This window comes from Gorilla gorilla, chromosome 10 (assembly GCF_029281585.2).
Source record: "Gorilla gorilla gorilla isolate KB3781 chromosome 10, NHGRI_mGorGor1-v2.1_pri, whole genome shotgun sequence".
Classification (NCBI taxonomy): Eukaryota; Metazoa; Chordata; class Mammalia; order Primates; family Hominidae; genus Gorilla; species Gorilla gorilla.
This window is the reverse complement of record NC_073234.2, coordinates 41,532,432-41,543,166: the sequence shown is the minus strand read 5'-3', so window position 1 is coordinate 41,543,166 and position 10,735 is coordinate 41,532,432. Positions and strand designations below refer to the sequence as shown.

At 36.2% G+C, this 10,735-nt stretch overlaps 1 protein-coding gene across 1 annotated transcript; it reads left to right on the top strand.

Annotated features, from left to right (window-relative positions):
• The first annotated feature begins 1,687 nt into the window (after positions 1-1,687).
• On the top strand, positions 1,688-10,394 carry LOC101127580 (polyadenylate-binding protein 4). Its single transcript, XM_055358886.2, is given in 3 exon segments — positions 1,688-1,753; positions 9,816-9,887; positions 9,889-10,394. Coding segments are annotated over 3 exon segments (555 nt in total). The 3' UTR covers positions 10,306-10,394.
• The last annotated feature ends 341 nt before the right edge of the window (positions 10,395-10,735 follow it).

Sequence of the window (10,735 nt, the reverse complement as noted above, 5' to 3'; positions counted from 1 at the left end):
TCACGAGGTCAGGAGATCCAGACCATCCTGGCTAACACGGTGAAACCCCGTCTCTACTAAAAATAGAAAAAATTAGCCGGGTGTGGTGGCGGGCGCCTGTAGTCCCAGCTACTCGGAGGCTGAGGCAGGAGAATGGCGTGAACCCGGGAGGCGGAGCTTGCAGTGAGCCGAGATAGTGCCACTGCAGTCCAGCCTGGGCGGAAGAGCGAGACTCTGTCTCAAAAAAAAAAAAAAAAGAAAAAAAAAAAGAATAAGAAAACTAAAAGTTTTTACATTTACCTTCACCTATTTCTTCTCAGATGTTCTTCCTTTCTTTCTGTAGATCCAAATTTCTGATCTATATAATTTTTCTTATCTTTAAAGAACTTCTTTTAACATTTCTTACAAGGGAGTTCTACTGGTAACAACACCCCTCAATTTTTGTTTTTCTGAGAAACTCTGTATTTCTCCTTAACATTTGAAAGTTAATTTCATAGGATACAGAATAAAAAATTAGTCAGTTTTTTTTCTCTCAACACATTAAATATTTCACTGTGTTGTCTTGGTTACATGGTTTCTGAGACATTAGATTCAATTCTTATCTTTGCTTTTCTAATAAGTAAGGTGTTTTCCCCCTCTGGCCTCTTTCGGGATTTTTTTTTAATCTTTAATTTTCTGTACTTTGAAAATTATATGCCTAGATGTAGCTTTTCTGATGTTTATCCTGCTTGGTGTCCTTTGAAATTCCTCCATCTGTGGTTTGGTGTCTGACATCAAATAGGAGAAATTTTTAGTGATTATTTTCAAATATGAGTTTCAAATATTGTTTCTGTTCCTTTCTCTCTTCTCCTCCTGGTATTCCCATTACACATATGTTATACCTTTTATAGTTGTCCCACAGTTGATTGATATTCTGGGGTATTCTCAGTCTCTGTCTCTGTCTCTCTCTCTCTCTGTCTCTCTCTTTTGGGGGTCTTTGCTTTTTAGTTTTTAAAGTTTCTATTGAGATATCCTCAAGCTCAGAGAATCTATTCTCAGTCATTTCTAACCTACTAAGAAGCCTGCCAAAGGCATTCTTCATTTCTGTTAAAGTGTTCTTGACCTCTTACATTTCTTTTTGATTCTTTCTTAGAATTTTCATCACCCTGCTTACATTGCCCCCTTGATTCTTGCAGATTGTTACTTTATCCATTAAAGCCCATTACATATTAATAATAGTTGCTTTAAATTTGTAGTCCTATAATTCCAACATCCTTCCCTTATCTGAGTCTGGCTCTGATGCTTGCTGTTTCTTTGAAATGTGCTTTTGGTTTTGTTTCTTATCTTTTATTATGTCTTATAATTTTTTCCTGATATCCAGACATAAATAACTGGGTAAAATAAATGGATGTAAATAGGGCTTTAGTAATGTGGTGGTAAGGTGTGGGGGAGGGGAGCATTCTATAGTCCTCTACTTATGTTTCAGTCTTTAGTGAGCCTGTGTGTCTGCATTGTGAACTTCATCTGCTTCTCAATCTCCTTTCCTCCCCTTCTGTGGAATAGGATGGCTAGAGCTGGATGGAGCTGGTTATTTCCCTTCTCTAGGGTCACTTAGACTTGGATACAACTCCAGAAGGTTAGGCTTTGGTTAACTAGTTTCTTCTTGTTAAGAATTGAATGCTCTGAGGTATTTCTAAATGGTTCATTTTCCCCTCACCCTGCCAGAAGCATGAGGTGTTTCTCTGATATTTACTGTGAAGACCTGGCAGAGCTCCGTGAGGCAAGTCTTATGAAAGTATGTGGTAGCCTCTGATGGCTGGGTCCCCCTAGAGTACTTATCTCTCAGATTTGTCCTCATTGAGCCTCTAGTAATTCAAGTACAATTCAGCTTTGCTACCTGGGCAGTGGTGTTACAGGACAGGGGTTCTGATCCAGACCTTAAGAAAGGGTTTTTGGATCTTACACGAGAAAGAATTTAGGATGAGTTCGCAGTCCAAAGTGAAAGTAAGTTTATTAAGAAAGTAAAGGAATAAATGAATGGCTATTTCATAGACAGAGTGGCCCCGAGGGCTGCTGGTTGCCCATGTTTATGGTTATTTCTTGGTGATATGCTAAATAAGGGATGGATTACTTATGCCTCCCATTTTTAGACCATATAGGGTAACTTCCTGACATGGCCATGGCATTTGTAAACTGTCATGCAGCTGGTGGGAGTGCAGCAGTGAGGACGACCAGAGGTCACTCTTATGGCCATTTTGCTTTTGGTGGGTTTTGGCCAGCTTCTCCACTGCAGACTGTTTTATTAGCAAGGTCATTATGACCTGTATTTTGTGCTGACCTTCTATCTTATTCTGTGACTTAGAATGCCTTAACTGTCTGGGAATTCAGCCCAGTAGGTTTCAACCTTATTTTACCCAGCTCCTATTTAAGACGGAGTTGCTCTGGTTTACATGCCTTTGACAGTGGTTCCTGCAGAGGTTATTACTCATGGTTTCTGCTTCCATAAATTGGATTATCTGTATTTACCTGTTGGTGTTTCCATTTGAGCAGGAGGGTAGCAACTTGCTCCCTGATCTTCACTCTTATGGAGCTAAGAAGAGTTGCTGATTTTTGGTTTGTTCAGTTTTTTACTTGTGGTTAGAACACAAGTGACTTCCAAGTTTTTAGATGCTGGGCTAGAAAGTAGATTCACCCCATCCTTTTTTAAAAATTGCTTCTAAATTGGATCTCATCTTCTAATCATTATTTTTAATGCAAGTATATTATTCAATGTTTTCATTTTTGTCCTGAACTTTTATCACACAGTTTATTTCAAGATAGTAATTAAAACTACATTTTTTGAATAATAAGAAAAGGTAACAGTTCTGAAATTTATCAACCTGAAAATTGTTGGTCATCATAAGGGGAAGACTTATGGGCTTGCATTTAAAGTACATATTAATGGAGCATTGACAATCAATCTGTGCCAGTCTCACCTATTAACCAAACTATCTTGATGCAGTTCTATTTTGGGTGATATTAATTATGTAACATTCTGTTAATAGATACAGAACATTTTACAATGTGGAAATTAGAGAAACTTTTGTGGGAAAATGATATATATGCAACAAAGAGAGCTTGAGAAATATTAAGTAACAGATTTACATTTGATTTGATACAAATTAATAGAATTATCTTAAAAATTGGATGGAAAATTAAATGTGAAACACTTAAAACTCTATTTCACTTATAATAAGCAATATATATTAGCCATTATTATCTATTATAAGATCCTACCTCTCAAATATAATTTTACCTCATGAAGCCATTAACCCGTGTCAGTAAGTTAAAATTACATATGAAGTTCCCTAATATTCCATTTTTACTTCAATATAACTCATTGCTATCAAATAAAGGATTTCACAAGGAATGTAGTATTGCAAATAAGTAAGTTATGTATTATAGTACTCTTAATTAAAACAAACTATCTAATCAACATATTTGAACCACTAACTTACTACTGCAGTCATTAGGAATGCATTTAGAAATACAAAACCAAATTGCAGTGGCCTATGCAAATAAGTTTTATCCCCCTCATGTAACAAGAAATGCAGAGATGGCTGCCTAAGAGCTGTTTCAAGTCTGAGTGATGCCATCAGAGACTAAGAGTCTTTCTGACTTTCTGCTTTGTCAGTTTTAGTACTGACAAATGGTTTTCACTGTGTTTATCACCTCATGACTGCTGCACCTTTCACCATCACTTCCACCAATCATTCCAGGTAGGATGATTGGGAAAGTGCAAACGATGCAGTGCAGAGGGGCAAAGAGCTGTGCCAATTGAACGTGACCCTTCAATCATTAAATAAGGGGCCTTTTCTGAAGTCCATTTTGAGGAGCCCCCCACTGCCATCTCACTAGCCAGAACTGACTGGGTGACCATATGACCACTCCTTAACAGTCCAGTGGTGATTCTTCCCTGAAGCTTCAGTAGACTCTGTCTTGCCTGAGCTCAAGGGCCTTTCATCTATTTCTAACAAGTTAGTAACAATAAGAGAAGGTCAGATAGGCTGGGCGCAATGGCTCATGCCTGTAATCCCAGCACTTTGGGAGGCCAAGGCGGGCAGATCACTTGAGGTCCAGAGTTCGAGACCAGCATGACCAACATGGTGAAACCCTGTCCCTACTAAAAATATAAAAATTAGCCAGATGTGGTTGTGGGTGCCTGTAATCCCAGCCACTTGGGAGACTGAGGCAGGAGAATCACTTGAACTCAGGAGGCGGAGGTTGCAGTGAGCTGAGATTGTGCCATTGCCCTCCAGCCTGGATGACAAGAGTGAAACTCTGTCTCAAAAAAAAAAAAAAAAAAAAAACTGAAAAACAAAAAACAAAAAGAAAAATAGAGAGAAGGTCAGATAAATATTAGGTGCCTGTCATGGTGTGGAACTTGACATAATAAGCTACATATATTAGCTTAATATACACAAATGAATTTCACCTAATAGATAAAATTAGGTAAAAAACATTATGTAATATAGCTTTCATCCACAAGGCTATTAAGTCAAAATAGAAAATATTTTTCTCATATATTTTCTCCTAGACAGAAACGGAGAAAGAAAGTATGTTTGTATGTTTGTGCATGTGTTTTTAGGGACAGGGCCTGCTGGGCATGGGGGAGTTGCATCTTGTGTTCAGAGGTTTTCTGCACACCAATTTGGCCAAATTCACAAGTGGTAGTAGTAGGGTGGTATATATGACAAATGAATAAAAACATTAAAAGCACATAAACAGCTACATAAACCGTAAAACATATTACTTTATGCATTTGACAAATATATTTGAGTACTTATAATTGTAGAGATGTTCTAAATGCTAAGTTTACAGCAGTAAACAAAATAGTAAAACATTTAGAATACATAATTTTCTAGTGGAGAAAACAATAAACAAAAAAATAAATCATTAAATATGTTAGATAATAAGTGCTAAGAAAGTAACAGTGCAGGGAAGGGGGATAAAGAGGTTGCAATTTTAGATAGAATGGAAAATGCAAATTAGGTGATATTTGCATATAAAGATGAAGGAGGTGAAGAAACAAGCCATGAAGATTTCTGAAGAAGGAACATCCTGAGCAAAGAAAACACTAAGTGCAAAAGCTCTAAGTTAGGAGTATATCTGGCATGTTCAAGAAAGGGCAAGGTGTTCAGCAGTGTTCAGAGATAGAAAGGGAGAAAGCAGCAGATGAGATCTTAGAGGGAAATAGGGACCAATCTTAGAAACTTACTGATCAGATAAAGGACTTTGACTTGTACACTAAGAGAAAGTAGCATTGGTTACAATTATTTTTCCTAAAGCTAGAAAACAAAAACAATACAAATGTCACAAATCAATCAACAGGGCTCTACCATCTCCATGTACATTACCACACCCCACCTGTAGTCCCTGTTCTAATTCACAGAGGTCTTCAGTCTATTTTTTATATCTAATCCCCTAGTTCTTTATATCCCATAAATATGCCATATCTAATCTTTCACTCAAATTTTCCTCATGACTATTTAACCTTCATGTTCTACCTAGATTCTTATCAAATTACCACCACTGTTCCAAATATTCAATGAATTTTTTGTTTTGTAAAGTAAAAAGATCAATATCAAGAGCATGGTATGAAAATTCCTCATTAGGTATCACTACTTAGCTTTCCAGACCTATTTCTTAATAAGTCATTTTATAATTTCTAAAATATAGACATATGTGTCTCCTTATTTTCATAAGTCTGCCTTTTGCCTCATGCTGTTTCATAAGCCTATAATGCTCTTTCCCATTTCTTGACCTGATGAACTCCTACTTACTAAGATTTGGTCCATGATTTTCAGTTATTGATTTTTGCAATAAGATTTAAGATGGAAGTTTGACATTTAATTCTTCTAATAAATCTAATTGCACACATTCTAAATTTTGAATAAAATTATCATAGGCTCAGAAAGATAACTACATTTGTATTTGAAATAGGGAAAAATTACGTAAACACATCAGAAAACAAAATTTCTTCTTTATAAAGTATAGAATGGCTATATGCAAAATGCCTAGGGACTATTTGCTGTTTGCTCCTCATGAAATGTCCCCTGCTCCTCCTGCAAATTCCTATCTTATCATCCATTAACGTAGAAATCAAGCTCAAGTATTTTCATCCTCTGTTAGCAAATAATCTTCCTTTTCTTGCTAATAATCTCCCTAGGTTTTGTCCTTTGTCTAATCACTAAATTCTAAATTTACAATGCTACTCTGACCAAAGAGTTGCTTGCTATTCGGCCCTCTAGTGGATGAGACGTGTAATTTTTATGGTAAGGTGCAGAGACCCAGTGGGGAAGTGCTTAATCAGAGCACTTAATTGTAAGACACAGGGAGCAGCTCTTGCTTAATGTATCTTTATTTCCTTCGAAAATATACTATAACTTTCTTAACAGCAAGCATCATACTTTCATCCTTAAAAAAATTATCAATAAAGTGCTGAGCATGCACTAGATGACTGTGCATCCATACTGATTATCTTTGAGAATTTACTGAAGTCTCAACTTAGGTTACAGTGTGGAATATTGACAGTAAAATTATATAGGATTATGCTTCATTTAACTAGTAATATGAATTAGATAAGCATCTAGAAAACATTAAAAAATCAACTCCAGGTGTAGTTTATAAGTACACACTCTTCCATTTTTGACAAAAAATGCACCCAAGTTAGATAAGTAAAAGAAATTTCTTCCTCAGAAGTGACTTGACGTGCCACTTGATTCAAGGATCTCAACTTAAGTCTTTAGGACTGAGTCTATGTCCATTGCTCAGTATCAATTTCCTCTATACAGGTTACATTCTAAGACTTCTTATAGTTTCAAAATGTTTGTCAGTTGTTCCAGGCTTACATACATGATCATAGCTTCAAGTCTAGCAAAACAGAGAACATTTTGTCCTAGTGGCTCCTCACAAGCCCCAGAATTCTGCTTCAATATAGTTGTCCAAATACTCATCATTCAACCAATCCCTGTGTCTAAGGAAGTTCCGGGCTTTCCTTGGCCAGGTTAAATCTCAAATGCAGAGATTTAGCCTGTGACAAAGACCCTCCTGAACCTTGTGGTATGAGTGTAGATGGAGGATATTTTCCTGAAGGAAATTTCAGATTTTATGCCAGAGAGGAAGAGCTGCTAGGTTGAGAGGCAAAATGGCTGCTATATATTGAAAAAAAAAAATGACATTAAGTTACTATGTTTCTATTGATTATATTTCTTCATTTCCAATTTGCTTTAATTGAGATAACTTATGTCTCATAGATTCAAATTAAAAATATAATTGTCATTATCATCATATCAAGCTTCTTGACTTCTATGTGAAAGGCACTATATTAAAATTATGTTTGCTCATTACCCTAAGTTGAGATGAATATAATCATTTCCTATTTTAAAGAATAAATATAAAGAACAACTAAATAAATATAAAGCATAATTATATTCACTATCACCAAGTTAAACTTTTGTTATTATATTTTACTTTTCAAGTTAATTATAAGAAAATCTATTTAAAGCAGTTTTTTCCCATTTTCCACTTCACAGAATTTTCCTTATAAATTTTGTTTACATAACTTTTATGTTAAAATTAAAAAGCCAATCCTAAGCTTGGTGTTGTTAATTTGATATAATATTAGCTTGAAGTTCTAGCAAATGAAAATTAAACTGAAAACTTGATTATATGATACTAATCATTTGAATACTATTTTAAGAAAAATATATGTCAAGTTGTATATTTATATTAGGAAAACAGCGTAATCACACAGATTTCTCCAAAGTTCTATTATCTCACAGGTTTTTTATATAACATATTAGCTAAAGAATACTTTTTAAAAAACTAATATGAGAAAAAAGAAGTCCAAATATATCACTAATAAAAGCATAATAGATGCAGTCATCCTCACACTGACACACACACAGTCATGAACCACATGATGACATTTTGGTTAACAACGGATTGCATATATGATGGTGGTCCTATAAGATTATAATGGAACTGGTCTATATAGGAATACCATTTTTTAAAATCTTTCATGCCATATTTTTACTGTACCTTTTCTATGTTTAGATATGTTTAGATACACAAAATCCATTGTGTTATAATTGCCTATAGTGTTCAATACAGTAACATTCTGTACAATTTTGTAGCCTAGGAGCAATAGGCTATCCGTATAGCCTAGATGTGTAGTAGGCTACACTATCAAGGTATGTGTAAGTACACTCTATGATGTTCATACAGTGACGAAGTTGCCTAATGACACATTTCTCAGAACATATTTCCATTGCTAAGTGACACATAACTGTATTATAATAAGCTGGGATTCTTAGCAATTGTATTGACCATTACAATTGCAAATGGTTGGGACTCAATTCAATCCATCTTAAGCAAATACACAAACACACACACACACACACACACACGTATATATACAAGATATTAGCATACTTCACAGAATTGAAGGAAGAATTTTAAGCCTCAGGGCATCTCTGGCATATTGAAACTTGGCACTCTCAGGATAGTCTGCTGTCTGTTATCTCTGCTTTTCTCTGTATGCAGGCTTATTCTTTCTGTCTGTGTGACAGGTAAATATATTCTGGGCCTATATTCCTGCAACTCTATATCCATAGAAGAAAGAGATATTCACCATCCTCTAAACATGCACGTGTACATAGTAACTCCAACTCTAACACATACACATGTTCTAGTTAAAAAGCCAGGGGAGTGATTCTTATTGTCCCTTCTTGTATTATTATGCCTACCCCTGGACCAATACCTTGAAGCCAGTTTATAGATTATGAATCTCTCAACTTGGGTCACATGTCACCCCCGGGGTCAGGGGCCAGGTTAGGTTATCAGAAATGAGGAGGAGATCTACTGAATGAAGATGTTAAGTACCACAATAACCAAAGAAAAAGTTTGGTTAGAATAATTTGAACAGTTACTCTAATTCTTTATTTATTTTTGCTTCCCTCTGGGTCTGAGATATAAAAACATTAGGTAAGTACATGCAAGCTCTGGAGTTAACGAGGGCAATATATGAGGGGAATGAGCACGGAGAGAGGTATATTGGAATCCTCAGGAGCCAATTAATTGGAAAAAGTTTTCAAAATTGTCAATCTATTCAAATATTTAGTTGCAATTCCAAATAACATTAAATGAGATTTTAATATTTTTATGCTTAGCAAAAGTGACCATGGGTTTATAAAGATTTAGAAAATTAGTGTAACACAACTTACTTTGTTCTATTGACAAAACCCAAGCCCTGAAATTGATCCCAAAGTAATGCTTGGAAACGAAATGCTAAATGTCAGCAAATAAATAATAATTAACTTTCTACATATGTGCCGTGCCATCCCATACCTAGGGAATATTTAGTAAATCTTTAGAATATTTCTTGATGAACTCTAATTTCTAATTGAACTTGAGATAACATATTCAATCTCTTCTCTATTATCTTTATCACATTGTCACCTAGAGAGATAGAAAGCACAATATTAGCATTCCTGACATAGATGATTTTTGAATACTGTCTTTTATTCAACAGAAGAGCATTCCTCACCCTTCCTTGTAAAATTTCTAATTTTACCAATTTGATTTAATTTTTACCTATTGAAGACAAAAACTAAGGGAAGAATGTTAATGAGCCAATTTATCTCCAGAAACATTTAACAAAATTGTATGCATATGATTGTGTTTATTTACGCAGGAACATATGTGGAGAGGGGACTCATATCTTTTATCAGAATTTCCAAGGCATCTGTAAACTAAAATATGCTTAAAAACCATTTAAAATTGGGGAAACACAAAGTTATTGCTTATTTGAATAGAAATATGTCAGCAGCTGCCAGTCTGGAGGCGTTCCCACAGCTGTGCAGAACTCAGCGCAGCGCGCTGCTGTTCGCGGCTGTTGCCGCTGCTGCTCCCCGGGCTGGGGCTGTTGCCCGCTACAAATACGCCTCCAGTGTTCGCAGCTGTCATCTTGCCGTACAGCGCCTGCAGGCACCCCAGCCTGAGGTCCAAGTGTAGGGACAGGAGCCACTGACTGCCTCCACGCTGGCCGCAGCACACCCCCAGGAACAGAAGCAGATGCTGGGAGAACGCTTGTTCCCACTCATCCAAACAATGCATTCAAACCTGGCTGGGAAGATCACGGGAATGCTGCTGGAGATCCACAACTCTGAGCTGCTGCACATGTTAGAGTTCCCCGAGTCTCTCCACTCCAAGGTGGATGAAGCTGTAAAAGCAGTTCTACAGGCTCATCATGCCAAGAAAGAAGCTGCCCAGAAAGTGGGCGCTGTTGCTGCTGCTACCTCTTAGACAAGGAAAAACCGATTCAAAAGCCAAATAACCCCTCATGGAGTTCAGCTCAAGGTTTGTAGACTTCCTAGCTTGTCCTGTGGACCTCAAAACCAAGAACTACAAATTGCAAATTTAATAGGTCATTTTGTATCAAAAGGTCGAATATGAAGCGCCTAGAATTTTTCAATTATACTAATATGTTCTCGGGGTTCTGCTGTGGCCCAGTGTGAACTTTTTTTTTCTATTGTGGGTTTTGATTTGTCCCCCAAGAAACTGGTTTTATTTCATGTACCCAAGTATTACGTTTCTCAATAAAGAAAAAAAATCTCCGTTAAAAAAAAGAAATACGTCAGCAATTTTTACCCTTTGGTCCTAGTTCATTCCACTAAGGATCTGCTAAATACGTTGACTACTAATACAAAACGAACAATACTTAGAAATACATAGC